This window comes from Pundamilia nyererei, unplaced genomic scaffold (genome assembly GCF_000239375.1).
Source record: "Pundamilia nyererei isolate P.nyererei 1_Seehausen unplaced genomic scaffold, PunNye1.0 scaffold00123, whole genome shotgun sequence".
In the NCBI taxonomy this organism is placed as follows: domain Eukaryota; kingdom Metazoa; phylum Chordata; class Actinopteri; order Cichliformes; family Cichlidae; genus Pundamilia; species Pundamilia nyererei.
This window is the reverse complement of record NW_005187524.1, coordinates 659,531-677,624: the sequence shown is the minus strand read 5'-3', so window position 1 is coordinate 677,624 and position 18,094 is coordinate 659,531. Positions and strand designations below refer to the sequence as shown.

General features: G+C 43.0%; 1 protein-coding gene across 1 annotated transcript; it reads right to left on the bottom strand.

Moving 5' to 3' along the window:
• Window positions 1-12: 12 nt before the first annotated feature.
• LOC102196567 (zinc finger protein DPF3-like) lies at window positions 13-17,700 on the bottom strand. The gene is made up of 10 exons (XM_005742737.1): window positions 17,632-17,700; window positions 9,286-9,446; window positions 8,398-8,505; window positions 6,160-6,287; window positions 5,210-5,305; window positions 4,970-5,030; window positions 1,707-1,748; window positions 978-1,118; window positions 450-563; window positions 13-352 (listed from the first exon to the last, which is right to left on the bottom strand). The coding sequence occupies exons 1-10, from the start codon at window positions 17,661-17,663 to the stop codon at window positions 192-194; spliced, it is 1,044 nt and encodes a 347-aa protein (XP_005742794.1). The 5' UTR covers window positions 17,664-17,700; the 3' UTR covers window positions 13-191.
• Between the last annotated feature and the right edge of the window lie 394 nt (window positions 17,701-18,094).

The following is an 18,094-nucleotide window of genomic DNA, read 5'->3' as shown; positions in this document are numbered from 1 at the left end:
TATATGTGTGTTCATAAATTAATTAACAATGTTCAGTAGATAAAATACCACTTGCTTGCATTTCCGTCCTGAAATCATCACTTTGTGCTTTCCGCAAACAAAAAAAAAACCATTGAAAAAGAAGCAGCAGATTTTTGCCAGAGGTTAATCCATATTAAAAAAAATGTCTCTTTAAATCTAAAAGACTTTCTTTATCTGTGACGGCCGGGTATCCCATTGCCGTTTGCAGCCGGCTCTTCCAGCTCGTCGTCCTCAAAGCCATGAAAAGTGGAAGTGTCGCTCTCTGAGGTGGTGCCGAAGAGCTCCTCAGCTCCAGTAAAAGTCCCGTCTTCCTTCTCTTCTCCACAGTCAGCTGGAACACCGGACAGGAGAGCAACAGAGTCAAGAAAGAAAATCATATGGCAATCATCACAGCATAATAAATCATGCAAAGATATATGTGAACATACTTGTGCACTGGCAGGCTGAGCAGGGAGACCCAGATTTACCCGTTTTCTTGTTTGAGCCCTGGCATTTATTACAGTAACTGTTGGGAATGCTGGTCCCACCTGGACCCTTTGGACCTAAACAGGAATTTCCAGAAAGAAATCAAAGTTTTAATGACAGTTGATTTAACCCAGATTATGTTAGGTACCTATACAACTTATACAAACAGAATATAACTTAAGTGAAAACCAGGTGACATTTGTCCTGAAGAAGCCAGTTTGCAGAAAAAAATGTTCTACAATTTTAATTGCATTAAATAAAATTACATTTAATTTAATTACATTTGTCTACACCTAAAAAAAGGATTAGGATTTTGCATTGGGATAAAAACAAACAAAACAACCCCCCCAAAAGAAAACAACAACTTTAAAATATAACCAGAACAGGGTTGACAAGAAGCAAAATAATCGGGGTGAATATAACTTAAATATAACTTAAAGTGTTAAAAAAGAGGAACCTAAACAGGAGCCACAGGTGTCACATTTACTTACGTTTGTGTCTGTCAGTCTGTGGTGCAGTGGGGGGTTGGGAGGCAACTGTGCTCCTTTCCCCGGCTCTGTCCTCCTCTGCCAGGTGAGAATGGGTGTAGTGGTAACTTAGTCCTGTGCGGTTCCTGTAGCGCTTTGCACAGACTGCAAGAAACACAGGGGAGATGATCAGTCTCACTACTGTGGCTGCGTTTCATTATATAAATATAATTCTGGGAACACAGCATTTCTAAACGTGGAGTTGGGCAGGTGTTTTGCATCATCTGGCCATTTGTTTTTAGGATTATGGCTGGTTCTCATAGAGACCTTCACAAAGCTTTTGAGTTAAAATTCCACAGAGCATCTGCTTAGATGGTAATAATGTCAAAGAAACATAGCTACAAAATATTTGTATGTACCCTTTTGTCTTTATAGGCAACAACAAAGTGCAGACTGATAGCATCATTGAGCATAGAAGAAAATGGAAGAAATTCTATCTAATGGAGCTAACTATTCTACTTCTGGCACCAGCACTTTAAGATCTGATTACAACAGTGAGTCAAATAAAACACCAAGCCACACATCATAATAACCGTGGCTCAGATTCAAAGCACCAAGGGCACCTTTCAGCTTGAGAAAAATAACATAATGTAAGGGCTAAATCTATAATGGCAACTCTTGCAACAATACCACTCAACAACCGATCAAAATAAATATCTAAAGAACTACAGTCAGAACAACAAATCAACGTACCTGAGGTTGAAGATTTGGAGTTCTGCCTTTGTTTGTATCTGTCTGAAACAGAAAAGACAAAAACACAAGAAGAAAGAGAAAAGATGAGGGTGTGTTTTTCCACACAGAGTCAGCAAATGGAGTCAAATCCAATACCCCTTACTTGGATTTTCCACATGCAACTTGCATGTACAAGAATAGCTAAGGCTGCAGTCGCAGTAGTTCACAAAGTTTTATCCTGTTAAGTCCATAATTTGTTTTGCAAAGACACATTTTTTGTAGTTTTGCCTCTGTGCACCATCACCGAATGGATTTTAAATTAAACAATCAAGATGTCGTTGAAGTGCAAACATTCAGGTTTAAAATAAGCAGGTTTTACAACAATTGTGCATCAACTGTTTAGGAATTACAGCCATTTCAATACATGGTCTCATTGGTAATTGGATAATTGGCTGACAAGTACTTGTCTTGTTATTTTATGACTAATAAGAAAGCAGATATAATCGGGGATGCACATAAGTGGTCCGCATGTGCGCATTCGCTGTCAAAATAAAAGACGCACCAGATAAGAAGTTGCAACGCGCGTTTGCGTCCATATAAAAGGCTGTTTTTGTCTGCTAGAGTGGGATTTTCACGGCACATTCTGCACCACATCTCTGTGCGTTCATCATTTGTTTGAAGCCAGCTCACCTCCTGCAACCACTTTTCCGAGAATACGTGCTTCTTTTGTGGTTCGGACTCCTTCTGACATTTCTTTGGAGGTGGAGGAACACCAAAGTAATTGCTTAAAGGAGTTTCTTCGACATCTTTAAGAGTTCTAAACAAATGTCTGTCCTCCTCCAGAAAATCTTATGGACGCAAACGCGCGTTGCAACTTCATATCTGGTGCGCGTCTTTTATTTTGACAGCAAATGCGCACCTGCGGACCACTTATGTGCAGCCCTGGATATAATATTGGAAGCTCATTCAAAGTGTTAAATTTCTATTCTTTTTGTTTTTAAATGAGATGTTAATGCAAGTGAGTGAGGCAGTCATGAGGCTGAAATACCCCCCCAAAAAAAAAACATTCAGAGAGATGGGAAAAACTTTCCAAGTGGCCAAATCAACAATCTGGTGCATGATTCAAAAGAATGAATGCACTGTACTGGCAGCTCAGCAACACCAAAACCTCTGAAAGAACACAGAAAAGCGCATGATGACAGAATTATTTCCATAGCTCAGAAAACCAGCTTCACATCTAGTCAGGAGGTAAACTAGACACATCGTTATCAAGATCTACGACCATGAAACGCTTTCATGAATTGAAAAATAGCGCAGGCTGCACGCCAGTGGTTACACTCAAGATTACAAAGGTCAGATTAGACTTTGTGAGAGAACATCAAAAAGAGTTTGCACAGTTCTGAAACAAAAAATCTCTACAGATGAAATCAAGGTCAACTTGCACCGGAATGACTGAAACAGAAAGCTATGGAGAACAAGACAAACAACTCATGATCTGAAGCAATCCACATCATCTATCAGTATGGATGGAAATCGAGAACCGGTTCCTAGCAGTCGAGTTCCTCGGAATTGTTAGTCTGCCTGCCTATAGATCCCACTTATCAGTTCTTGCACTTCCGCTACAATCTGCTGATGTCAGTTGTCGGAGGAGGTAAATAGTTGAGCAGTTTAAAGCGTGGATATGGACATTACTTTTAATTTTATTGCACTAAAGGACAAGAGTGTAATGGTAAAGAGCAAAGTGCATCCAGGACAGAAGTAACTGTATTAAACTGTTAACACACCTTCGGTCTTAGCAAGCAGCTGTACAGACAGCATGCTAATGCTAAGCTATCCAAAAACCCAGAGTGGTGCTAAAGCCGAGTGAATGACGATCCCAGCCCAGGACTGGAGTCAAGTAATTCGTCATTTGGGAGCAGCGGTGAAGTCAGTCGCCGCTAAACTTCCTCAGGTAACAAAAGGATGAGCAGTCAAGCTGCAGCCTCCGTTTCTACCTGTTCATGGGACGTAAAATCACTGTGGCAATTGCTTTGAAGTCTCTTTGTGCTTCATTTTTGCTTTGTGCTGTTTGCTTTCTGTTCATACCTAAATACTAAGAAAGATCATATGTGTGTCCTCATTAGGACAGGGATTTGTTTTGGTGTGTTGGGCTGTAGCCTCAGGTTTATATTGTTTAATGATAATGAACAGACAGTGTGCTTCAGGTCATTTTACAGAGCAACATGAAAGTAATGTTATAAGTAGTATAGTGAATTATTTTCTCCTTAATTAAGTAATGCACTGCATTACTTTTAATAAAAGTGTTCTGTGTAATATGTGAAATAAATTATTCACAACAAAGAGAGGAAATGCATCCAACACGCACAAACAGTTGATCACACGACATGCAATTAATTGGCACGAATGTAATGTCTTTGATATGATGGCAGTAACTCTGAAAGCACAGCTAGTGAGAGCCCAATGAGAATCAATGGGAGAATTGACAAGGATTCGAATCAATAAGTAATATCGATAAAGGAATCGGAATTGCTAAATTCTTATCAATTCCCATCCCTTTCTGTCAGCTGTAGTGGAGATAATGTTATAGTAGGGCATGTAGAGGTGCTGGTAGTATTGGGTCACTGGTGTTAATTGATGATGTGACTGCTGATACACAGACAGGACGAATTGTAAAGTCCACTGTGGTGGTGTACAATAGCAAACCTACAAAATTGTTAAAGTTTAACAAGTCTAGCTATATTGTTGGTAACTGACTTTGAGGGTTGCTGTTGACCATGACAGAATTTTGAAGAGGAAATCTTGATCTGTAGGTGCTCTTAACAGCCTCACAACCAAGGAAAGCCTTTTTCTTATCCTTTCTCACACACAGCAAGACAATCTCTGCATCAGACGTGTTCTTGCTACTGAAAATACCTAGCTTGGTTTAGGTCAGAGGTCAGAGCTCGGATAGAGGGTGTAGGAGGCAGGACACATGATGCCCACTCACAAAATTCATCAAACAATTACCTGCTCCTTTTTTCACATGAGCAAAGTGTGAAAGCGGCTTAAACATTATTCTTCCAATTAGGTCTAAAATACAAACGGACTCTGTAAAAAGCCTGTCCAATTTATTTTATCAGTGAGGAGTGTAAACAGTAGTACTCTAGGAAACTGTTAGTCTCGACTGTACAAGGTTACAACGTTAGATAACAAAATGAGAAGAAGAAGAAAGAAAAGAATTCAGCAGATTATCTACAAATCATCTGTATGACGGTTAAATGATTTAAGAATTTGTCTCGACTTACTATCACAGACATATGGCTTATCATCATCTAGATCTGTCCTCCTGCGACCTGAACCCCGACCCTGAAGAAAGGCAAAAAAAATAAATAAATTCAATGAGACTGTCTGCTATGGAATCTGTGTTTTTAACATACAGACGTAACACATAAAAGATCAGCCTGAGTTAACTGTGATTTGACTTTTTTGATTTTTCTAAACTGCATCTCCAGTATGTGTCCATCATCGTTTCTCCAGCCACTTACTCTTCCTTTTCCCCGATGTCTCCGCTTGGGAGTGTCCACCTCGTAGTCGTCATCGTCATTGAAAGCATCTTCTGCTGCATCTGCCTCCAGAACCCTCTGGGACAGAGAGAGATAGAGTAATGGATGATCAGTACTGATTAGAGCTTAGCTAGCTAGAGGAAAGGGGGGAAATAAATAAAAACACTGTGATGAGGCAACATTTTGATTTTGATCACATCAGTTGCAAAGCCTGTGAGGATTTGGGTCAACAATGCCCTCAGCCCTAACCTTGACATCTTAATACATCTCCATTTTCATTTCGATCCCAACAACAAAGCTATACAGCTTTTCAAAATCTTAGTTTAGAACAAACATTTGAAGCATTAACAAAACATTTTAAGCACATTTCCCCCCCCAAAGATTTAATGTCTTTATACGTGCAGTTGTTGTGACTACTGAAAGTTATGGCTCTCCTCATTTATTTGGAAAGGGCTTTGGTCTTGTTCACGCAAAATAGTATTACCAGGTAGGCTGCAGAGTGGCAAGATTTCCTTCTGAAAGGACTTGGCCATTATGCTCCAAGCACCCTCTTTCCATAAATATGGATGTTTCCACAAGAGTGTTTGGTGGAATGTGTGATGCTAGGAGATATACCTGCTTTTGACTTGCAACAAGAAACAATAAAGATACTGACTTTTTTTCACAGGCAGAGCTACTGCATTGAAAACTCAAGTTCTATACCTTCCCTTTTCCTAAAATGCCTCTCAGTGAGACAACAGTCATCTAACAAGCACTGCAGGTCAGCTGAAAAAACTTGGCAGGTTGCCTTGGCAACCAGTTGGGGCACTAAACATCACTGTGAGTGCCAAGGCCTTCGATCGTTTAACTGATACCACACAAGATTAACATTTTAAAATGTTTACCGGATGCTATGAACCGCACTGATCCACACGCAGTTTGACTGGACCCACCTGGATCTCCAGCAGGCTCTCCTCGTCGTTCTTGGAGGCGTTCCTCTTGTCTAGGCCCTCTCCACGAAGCAGAGCTTCCAGTGTAGTGCTCTGAGTCGGCAACGTGTCCTTAGACATGAGACCGCCGTCTGCATGAAGACAAATAACAGGCAACATGTGATGAGTCATCACAACACCGGCTTAGTGTTTGTCAACTGTGCGCTTTAAGTGAAAACGTCAGAGTGCTAATACACAGCATGTGCCGTGTATCACCATCAAGCACTATCATTTCGATAGGAACCAGCAGTGTCACAAACTGTGACCTGCATGAGCAGCTTTTATCAGCATAATTCCATTATCTTCCTTCTCTTCCACTCTTACTAGAACTCATAAAAGCATGTGGCAATTTGGTGTAGCATTTGTTTTTTCTAATGCTTATCATCTCTTTGTCCTGCAGCAGAATGTGTCATCACAGCCATTTTTCCACAACAATATACTGCTGGAAAACAACAAAAAACAAAACATACATGTACTGGTTCTGAGGAAGACTGCACAGTCACTGAGCTCTCGGTACTGTTGCCCTATGCGGACATTATGCTGACTTTGTCCACAGGAATGTACTTATGTGGCTTATCACTTTAACTTGAACACATGCAGATATCTCCTCCTACACTGACGATCTAAACAAACAGTGTAGGAGGCGAGCAGGTTGAGCAGACAAAGCAGAACAAACAAAAGCTTTGACAGCTAGTCGGATCCACACATCTTATTTGCACAATCTCCTCTACAGAGAGCTTCATGATCATCCAGTTGCTTTGTGGGTCTTTGAAGAGGACATACTTCAAAGCCCCAGCTTTTGCAGAATATTGAGCACGTAGGACCTGAAACAGCAGGACTGCATAGGTGAGAGGCAGGCACAAAGAGATAGGTACGAGAGGGAGAAAGCTCTATGCTTCTTAAAAATTGGCCCTTCCACCATGTGGCAGCAGCCCCTCACCATTGTGTCTGCACACGTTGACTTTCAACTCTCCGCGACGAGACAACCCCCCCTCACCCCCCTCCCTCCCTCTCTCAACCCATGGGAGCTGGGGGGGGCTAAAAATAGAGCCGGCAGCAGCCTGCAGCAGGGAGCTGATTCTGCATGCAGCCCCAGTCCCTCTAGCACACCATCAGACAGTGAGACAGACTCTGGTTGCTGCCCTGAGCTGGCCACCTCTGGCCAGCTGTACACTGTGCTCCATATAAGAGACGCCAGGTTAAATCGGGGTACGTTTCCCCTCTGATGGGCACTCACACACAGCGCATACCAATCCACTTTTTATTGGAGAAGGGAAGGGACAGCAGGGTGGTGGTGTGGTCTCGGCAAGCACAAGCTCAGTGGAAAACAATAGGCTACAATGGGATGTGTTTAGGAAACAAAGGCTTTGTTCACATGCTGTCACTACATCTTGGTTTCTCTTTCCAGTCTCTCTCGCTCTCTCTCGCTTCCTCAACATCCCAACAATTTTTCCTTCTAACATGCAAAACACATAAACACAGCACCACAATCTTGGAGGTTTCTGTCAAAACATTATGCCATTTTCTTTTTGCAGAAACTACTTGAAAGAGAAAGATGTAACCTTGCATTTCTGTGTTTATTCCTTAGGATAGTGTAACCTCCCAGTGGGTATGAAAGCTTTGGGCACAGAATGGACCTGTTACTCGGTGTTGAGAAAGACTGGCCACCAAACACAGACACACTGCGTGGCAGGCTACAGGGAGAGAAAGGTGAAAGAGTTGCCAGAGAGAAAGAGACAAACCCAATCAGCAAGGGAGGTGGCAAGTAGAAAATAAGATGGAGTGAGAATATAGAGAGGGTAAATGTGTTGAGTGAGCTGTTTCAAGTGGCAGTCAGAGAAGACCAAACTTCATTCCATAACATTTATTAAATACTGTCTGCAGTGGCCAAACTCTGTCTCGCTGCTCCCAGCAGCGGTAAATCTAATTACATGTTCTACTTCTCACAAAACAAGTTTACCAGCCGTGGTGAACACAGCCACATTTCATCCTCTGAAAAATGACTGGCAGCCTGCTCTGCTCATTGCGCTGAGACTGACTGATATGCTTTTAGTGAGATTATTCCAGATCATCACCAGTAATCACATGAGCTGAAGGAGGTGGGTGGAGATCGAGGGGGAGCCGGCTGAGTGGGAGGAGAAGCTGAGTGGAGCAGAGAGCGGTGGGCAGGTGACATGCCGAGAAGAGGCTGCAGGGTCTTACCGAGCTGGAGGCCGTAAATGCCCAGGCGGGGATCTGTGGAGTTGTGCAGCCGTCTTTTCTTTCGCCAGCAGCGGGCAGGGTACGTGTACATCTGTCCGGCTGCAACACCTGTAGAATGGACGCCATGAATGAAAATTCAAGTCTCATGGCAATTTGTTTGTTTCGACATAAAGTCCTTCAAACGTTTTGTTTTTCTCTATGCCTGCACCAATTTTTCTGTCTGACACTGACAGGACAGTCTCCAAACCACCAAACCATAACAAACTAAACCAAATCATGATCATTTACTAATCCTAGCCAAGTAGTTTTGTTCCCTAAACTTCACTAAAAAGCACTTAATAATGTATTTTATGTCTTTTAGCTGAAGGTTACTTGCCACTCCCAACCACTAATACCCCTTTTCCATTAGTATATACTCTGATTGGCTCGACGTGACTTGGTTTGGCTCGACTCGTTTTCCACCGAATATGCGTATGGCTCATTACAGTAACGTGACCGAACGTCCCGTGACATCATTTGTTTGGGACACAAATGCCACAACAAAGGAGGAAGTCGAGGCGATGGCATAACTGCTGCTCGGTCTGTGGCTTTTTGTCAAACTTTTTTTGTGTAGCCATTTCTCTCACTGCTGGGTTTCAAGATCGCCGTTTTGATTTTCATGAAGGAGACGCTCTCATGACTCATCGAGTGACGTCGCTGACTATCTAATCGGTGGAATTCAGTCCGTTGATGTCTCCTTTTCGGATCATCTCGGATCCCTTGGAACCCCGGTCAAGTAGGTACTTGAAAAGTACCTGGTACCAGGTAATAATGGAAACACTAAAAACCGTGTCGAACTGATCCAAGTCTTCTTTCTTTTGCATGCATAGTGTGGGTGTTTTCACTCACCGGGGCTGCGATGGTGACGTTCCATCCAGATGTAGCAGTTGTTCTGGGCCACCCCGGTTTGAGAGTCCAGGAATGGCAGGCGGACGCTGCGTTCAGCGCACAGGCGGGCATTGTAGCTGCGGCACTGCTCAATGGCCTCTTTATAAAACTGGTCGCCCAACCTGTCAAAAATAAGCAAAGATCAATGACAAGGGTAGATATGGTTGGTTAACTTTAACTAATTGTAAATGACATCACCTGCTGGTTAATGAACTCCTGTTTTTAACCTACGAGCATTAAAACACACCTTCACTACATAGGACTCCTAAGGGGTGGATGTGACGAACATTACTTGCTCAAACAATACCAAGCGATCAATCAAAATGTATGCTTGCCTTAAAGCACATTCTGCTTTATCATTCATTTTGACTCTAGGGGGACAACAGACAATGTGCAAACAGACACACCGCGTTGTAGAGATGCACCGACTGATCAGTCAGGGACCAGGATCGGTCCAATCCTAGCATGCTGACCCCTGACCCATCTCACTTATGTCCAATTAGAAGCCGGACTGTTTCGTGCACAACAACACGAGCAAAAAGCAATTCACGTGCAAACTCACAGCCGTGTGCTAAGATGTCATCAGAGTAAACTCACTTCACTGTAAGTGAAGACACAAAATTCACACCTGGTGAAATATATTGCATTTGCTTTTGTTTGGTAAGATAGAACATGGTAGGTAAAGGTGCATCTCATTTTCAGCACTTTTTTGTCAGGGGTTTAAATGAGAGGAGATCCAGGAAGTTGCTGCAGTTTGGGGAAAACTGTAACGTGTACTAATGTCTTTTAATCTAAAAAAAGTTACGCGAAAGGTTCATAGAAAGAAAATTGGGATCAACAAAAATTGGTACTGACAGGACACGCTATCAATTAGGGCTGGGCGATATGGCCTAAAATTCATATCGCGATATAATTTGAAGCACGTGCGGTAACGATATATATCGTGATATATTCTGTTCTTCTGTATAACGTATTTTCCACACTTAAAATCCTTTAATTTTCTCAAAAATCGAGAGTGTGCCTTATGTATGAATTCTGGTTGTGCCTCGAACAGATTTCTGCGTGCAGAAATCTGTTAAAAAATGTTTTAGTACAACTTTGGTAAGCCATGCTGCTTGATGGATTGTCAGAGCATTACGGCTGCCGTAGTGAGAAGCTTCGCGGAGTAATCTGGGTCCAAAACTCCGTCCCTTCAGGTCCCAAAATCAAACGCACACTGAGAGTTAAAAACTGTCAAAATTATTTCATCTTTAATAAAATCATCAGCATTGCTGCTTTACCAGGTGCAACAATTAAGTTTAACATCCAGGCATCCATGAAAACAGAAGTTATTAAATTTAACGGAGTTAGAAGTTAGCAGGAAGTTAGCTCGCTAGTTTCCACCTAAACATTTCATACCATGTTCTAACTGAGAGATTTTTGAAGCTAATTAAAACGTACAGCTCTGCTACAACTTCCAACATAAATGAAGATAGAAAACTAAACAGCAGTGACGTTTGCAGGGTTACTGAAGTTGGACTACCTGGTATATAATGTTGTGCTACGTGATTAATGGTTGTAGCCGCTGCGATGCTTTCGACCAGGGGTGCCCAATCCCAGTCCTCGAGATCTACTATCCTGCAGCTTTTAGATGCATCCCTACTCCAACACAGCTGAATCAAATGGTGTGATTACCTCTTTAGCATGCCATCAAGTTTGGCAAAGGCCTGATAACAAGCCATTCAGTTGATTCAGGTGTGTCAGAAGAAGGATGCGTCTAAAAGCTGCAGGACGGTAGCTCTCGAGGACTGGGATTGGGCACCCCTGCTTTCGACCAAAACAGGCACAGCTTGATGACATCATCAACATGCGCTATCGCAGTAGAGCGGTATAGTCAAAATCTCTATATCGTTGGCCAAATTTATATCGTTTCTATCGTATATATCACCCATCCCTACTATTAATGTTACATTTTTTTTTTGAAATTTAAATCAGCCAATAAAAACATATTGTATTCAACAAAAACTAGGGATTGAGACCATAGCCCCAGCAGTAAAGTGTTTCCTGTACATGAATATGGTAGAGCAAATGTGTCCTTTTGCATATGAATTTCCACACAGAAAAAAAACTCAACTGCACATCGCTGGATGTGGGTGACCTGTGTGTTGGTTGAATGCTGAATGAATGACAAGTGGACCCAGACAGGGAAGGGAGTGACAGTGGAGTTCACCGGGGAAAGGCAGTCTAAAAAACTCCATCACAGAGCCAAAAATACAATATGAAAAGTACATACTGTGGCTGCAGTGGACACTTCATTGCTTTTAACAGTCTAGGTTTCACTTCAGTTCTTTGTATGTTAACTTCTCCACAGCTGGCCGATGGACCAACAAAAGTACATCAAGAGTAGCCCACAGACCGGTTGCACCACATACTTTGCACACTGCCTCTATGGACAACAGAACACTCTCTGCAGGTAGACGGGCACTCTACGACTGCCCACGGACTGCCTTTGTGCTACCACTGCTGAAGTATAATTTCAACATCAAAGTATTTCTTCCAGAATACTTTTTTTTACAATCGGTGGAGTCGCTCTCTGCTGGCCACAACCCACAAGACCCACAAGCTACATCCATCTTTTATATACAGTCTATGTACAGTAGTGGAAGAACAAAAAAGGAGCACAGAAAAGTCAAGAAAACAGTCTATATTAAAAATACTCAAAAGTTAAAAAAGCTTAACAACTCTTACAGAACAGATCGGTTTATTAGCAATTCATATTACAGCTAGCACCAGTGGGACTGAATTTAATAATGATATATCCGGTAAACATGCAATATTTGCCTTTGCACTATAGTGGAGTAGAAACAGACTGTAGAAAATGGGGATGCTCTTTTAAAGTGCAACTACTAATCAGACTTGAGTAAATCTACTCTTGTAGTTCTCACCACTGTTGACACAGCTGGGACACTGATGTGGAAGCTCCTTTGAAGAACCGGTCAAGAAGTGCTGTGCTGCTAACAATACGGGCGACTATACATACGCAGCATCTGACATCCAAGATATTCATCATGTACAAATGCTGCGATAAAGGCCTGTTGCTTTGCTGGCTGCAGATCACTTAGCTGAAGCAGCTATAAGCTTATAGAAAGCCAGATCAAAACAAAACAAGGGAAGAAACACGTTGCTTCTTTAAAAAAAAAAAAGACCGCAAAGATAAAGTGCATCTTTCACACTATCTGTTTCCTGTATATTCAAGTCCCCAAGAACCCAGCAATGCTGTTAGCATCAAACCCTGTTCAATTTAGGGATCAAACTGACAGCTGAGCTTCTCACTGCTGTCTCCACCTTGCCAACAGGGGGAATTTGTGGAAAGAGAAAAAAACAATGGATCCCATTTACAACAGTTCGACCACTCTGCTGCTCCCACTCCTGAGGTTAAACATATTATTACCTCTGTGGGCTCTTTGTTTGATCTGATTCAAGACAGGCTGTGAGCTACACTGACGCTGACTGTGTTAGATTATCACGCAAACACTGAATCTGGGGTCTGATATAAAGTCACTCCTCCGACCAGCAAGCAGCCAAGACTCTCGCACTTTAGTTCCACTTTTCTTAGTGCTGCTGAGATTTTGGCACTCCCTGAGGGTTTCAATGTTAATATTCAGAGTGAAATGGGGGAGGAAATTTCACATTCAAGCCCTCAATCGCTGCCACACGCCTGGTATGGTAATTAGCCTACTTAATTAATCTCAGCAGAGTGCCTAGCACAAGGGCAGGTTCTAATTTGACTATATCAAAGACGAAGGTAACTGCTTCAACTCTGAAATCATGACACGGTACTTTGGATGCGTTTTCTACAGTTTGCTATTATATCACAGGGCCAAGAGGGCCCAATAATAGCTACTGGTTCTTCTGGTATAAACATCCGCACATCCAAATAATGAAGTTCCTCCATGTGTTCTCAATTACAGCATTAGAAGGACGGCCATTTTGAAGTGAAACTAATGAGCTGCGGGTTGTGAGTCGAGGCTGGAATTTTAAAGCGGAGGTAGAGGTGCTGGAAGGCTGATTTGTCAGTGCTGCTCGGATCCCACACTCCTCCTTTACCTCCGTCTTTGCCACCACCCTTGAGACAACGTCCAGCTATGCATTTGAGACAAAACCAGAGTGTGTGTGTGAAGTTTCCGGGAAGGACAGGCTTCGTGTCAGTGTGATTGAGAAGAGTAAACAGTCGCAGGTACAGAGCTCGCGCAGGGAGGGGTGGAAAAGTGTGAGGGAGATGAAAAGGGAGAGGGAAGGAAAAGCTAACAAGCAGATCATGACTAATAAACACAGGACTTTATTCTAATGAATAATTGCATTACTACTGCTCCCTGCCTAATAAAGACGTAGCTGATTGATTTGCGTTGCATACAAAGCCAAAAACAACAAATTTCTCACATGTAGCAGGGCTTTCTCTGGCTTTAAGGTGCAGGAATTTTTACAAGTGTATTCACACAGGGATAGACTCAAAACAGATTTGCCACAAAGCATGACCACACAGGATCAGCGGTTTGACATGCTTGCTAGTAGCTTCATCGAGGATTTAAGAGAAATGTTTAGCTCATGAAAAAAAATAATAGCATGCGGCTTGCTAATAAAACGCATAAATTAGATTTGTCAAATGTGTACCATGTGCGGAGTGTCTCGTTTCCAACAGTAAATCCCTGTCAACCTAACCTGTGTGCTTCAGTGGCATTCCTTGATATCAACACACAGCTGCGATGGGGCATAGTGTGACATATCAGTTTACTAAAAGCAGATCGGCTGCGAGTGCTCCCCGAAGTCAGCTACGGGCGCACGCTTGTGCCAAGAAACCCCTGCGATTACTCGAGTTGAATGAAGGCGGGAGAGGATGCCGGTTGGTCTCAAGTGAATCCTGGAGTGCAAGGGGGTTTGAGGAGGGAGGATGGTGGAGCATCTGAACATGTAAGCGGGTGAAAGACTTCTGGTGGTTGCTAGCTGTGTGCGCAACAGCACGAGCTGCATCAGAGCCCTGCCTCCCCCAGCAGCAGGTGTTCCAGCTTAGGTGAGAGAACTTTCTGACACCTGTAATGAGTGACAAGACCCACATGTCCAGCGACTCAGGAGGGGGGTGGGGGGGCGCGCACACATACAGACACCACCTCCAACTCAGTATTCACAACCTTCCGCCTTGTTCTGAGAGACTAGTCTGTTGACTTGGCTGAAAGATAACTTCAACTTTATATTTTTGGACATTATTTTCATAATTGAGTTAAGATCAGAGAATGAAGCAACAGTTTGAAGAAGAACTGATCACACATGCGCAGTTAGATGATTGGATAAAGCTTTCAAGTATGCAGCTGAATAATACAATTATGTTCTGACCAACTACAGACAACTAAAATGTATCTCTGGAGCCTTAGAGAGGTGTGCAATCCACTGGTTTAGACAATCTGGCTACATTTTTAGCTTGTCTGTTTTCTATTACAAGATACAGAAGAAAAATACACAAAAATGAGCTCAAATTTGCACTAAACCAGATTTAGCTGTTAGAATTAGCCATAAACACTTGAGACTTGTGTGCATGCCACAGCCTCAGAGGTATGTACAACACATCCCCGATGTCTTCCAGCTGAGCAGAGAAGGTGAGTGTGCGCATGAGGGTGAAGAACAAAAGCAAATCTTGTGGCCAGTGGGGCCTCCGCTATCAGCGTGTTCCTGTCAACGGTTCACCGTGTCACATGGCTGCGTCCGTAATGTAAGCGTGTGTCAACTCACGTTTTGCATATCTAACGACAAACTGAGAGAGCAGGAGAGCTACGAGTGAGCTGCAGTCATGACAAAAAGCTAGTGCTTTACAATAGCCCGGCTTGTAAGGAGAATATGTAAGAGCAACAACAAAACAACAACAAAAATCTGATATAAAACAACTTTTGTCTCGTGTGCTCTATTTAGAAGGTATCTCAAACTTGCAGGTGCACTGCTGCTCCACAGGAAGCAAGAGCTACCACATAACAAGGGTAGGGGGAGGGCCTACAGAGTGACTGCATCCTGATAGCAACCTCTGATTACACCAATCAGAACAACACAGTCTGGCTGAGGGCAGGGGTAAAAAAAACCAGACCATACACCTCCACACTGCAGTACCAATAAACAGCAAGCCTGACTCACTCAAAGTCTACTCAACAGCAAATGACAAGAAAGCTGACAACACGAATCCGGCGGGTGGAACGTCAGGAGAGCTGCGGATGGAAGATGTGTCCAGGCGGCAGATAAACTCCAGCTGTGGCTCAAATTTTAATGAGCAGCTTTATGCGCTCCCCTTATTAATTAAATATTCCAGCCTCCATTTTAATCAGCAGATTCTGGAGATTACTGTCGTCCAACAGAGCTCAGAGAAGGGGACAGACCTCAACCAGGCGTGCGCGGGCCTGCATGCTCCTGCTCCATCAGCCTCATCCTCACAAAGTCAAACTAGCAGTTCCATTTCCCTGAAGTGAATCATCTTAATACAAAAAAAGGTCAAACTGGTCCACGGGAGCGACATCCAATTAGTGTCAAGTGTGACTAATTATAATCTGACAAACGTGTGAAATGAAGTCAGAAACCCGAGACAGAGGCTAATTATAGCAGATTGAAACACTTCATTAAGCACAGCTTATAGCAAGGAGACATTCCACATCAGAATGCTAAAACGTCAGTGAGATGAAGCCGCGGCTTGACAGCAGACAGATACCGAGGCTTGCTGGGACACAAGAGAAATGGCCCAACACCGGTAGTCATGAAATGCACCTCTGCGTGCTCTCGTGAAAAGGCGTGAGGTACGAGAACAGCAGCAGTTTAGATGGGGAGGGAATTTTTTATTGAACATTTGCACTGAACATCGAGTGTGTTCGCTGAGCTGCTCAGGTGCCAGCAGGAGGAGGCTGTGATTGCACCGGGCAATTCCCCGGTGAGTAAAACTGTTGAGCAGTTTGAGCGAAAATTGAGAGCATGCGCAGTCGACTGAGGAGTACATAACGATTCAACATGCCCCCCCAATTTCTTTTTTTTTGTGTGCAGGGAGGCCACTTTACTGGATCATCACAAATACATATACATATATACTCTGGATGCTTCAAATTAACTTCTCCCTAGATGGTGCAAAAAACACCATCCTTTCCAGCATCCTTTCCTAGGTGTAATAATGCCTCAATAACAATGGCAGCATGGGGTGCATGGATGTGCAAGGTGCTGTGAGGTCCACTCCTTGTGCTCACAGTCCACTGAGGTGGCAGGGTACCTCTGTGAAGGAGCAGATGGTTCTCCTGCTTGTGCCCAACACTTCCTCTCTGTCGGAGCATCTCTCTGACAGATGGGCCCAGGATCCTGGACCAAGCTAATCTCCAGCACTCCTCCACTTAAAGGCACAGTGGAGACAGCCTGCACTATACCTCCACAGTCCCGTGATTATAACACATCAATACAGGCGGACTGCTTGGTGACAGCCGCGCAACTTAACATGCATTTAAAGATTTAACAGACCACAATGTGCAGTACAAAAATGACAAGGAGCGAGAGGCCAAGTGTGTCTAACTTGCAGTGATACGTCTACCAGTAGGAACTGGTAAAACAATACAGAAGAACAAAGGAGAAAATGGGAGGGAAAGGTGGAGTATTTCTTTGAAGTTGAGGGACAAAAAACGGCCGTGCATGCACTATTTGAGCGCAGGGTGACAGCCTATTTTCAGCGGCGGAGTCAACTGCTGTCACTTTTGTCGATTTCGCCAGCAAGCATGCAAATACAAAATGCCTCCTCCCTTGCTTTACCGGGTCCTGACCACGTCTGCGCTCGGAGGAGCCAAAGTTGGCATGTCGACAATTCACACCAACTATAAAGGACTTTCGGAATGTCAGATGATATTCCGCCGCTATGCCCCACCGAGCGAAGGAAGAAATTCGGCTTTTTAATTATTCGTAACGGCGCAAAGGCACGTTGTGGACAGTTTTTTTTTCCAAATAAATTTACAGCCCAGAAAAAGACGACACTCTCCCGTGTTGTATGCAAAGCCGTGTAGAGGAAAAGCCCCGCTAGTACAGCGAAAATGTCAAGCAGCCGAACGCACGTTGTTTAAAACCAAATGTTGAAATCTAGCGGAAATAAAAAAATAAAAAAGAAACTATACGAGGTTACTTTGCCATGCAAGAAGTACACAAAATGAATTTGGACAGCTTAATAGCTCATATGCACACGGCTGGAAATGGCATGCGCTAGCGCTCAGTTTAAATGTACGACTTGGCAACAAAGTAGATATTCACAATTTCCTCAATGTCTAAATTACTTACGCTTTTAGTGGATTCTGAATGACAGCCGCCATTTTGCTACAATGTAACGCAATATCGGCGTCTTGCAGTTCTGAGGGAAACCTACGGAAATTGACCAATCGGAGCTCAGGGTGAATTCGTGGACCAATACATCTGCAGCATGAGCGGATAGGGCGTGGCTTAATGGGGTAAACTGTCAAAATTATTTTAAAGGGTTTTCCCTTGTATTTATATTGTACACAACTGAATAACAGCACTTTTAAAGAGACCCTTACTGTAGCTTTGGATAGATATCACATGCAACTTCCTCTATTGGCTCACTGATACCATGCAGTGTATTGGCACAGAATATCAACATGGAAGCTTGGGTTTAATTATTTATTAAAATAATTATAAATCATTTATTATTATCAATAAGCACCAAGCAAGTATTACTTGATTTTTTTTCTCGTTTATCTGAAACTGCAGTGCTGGAGGGAATGAA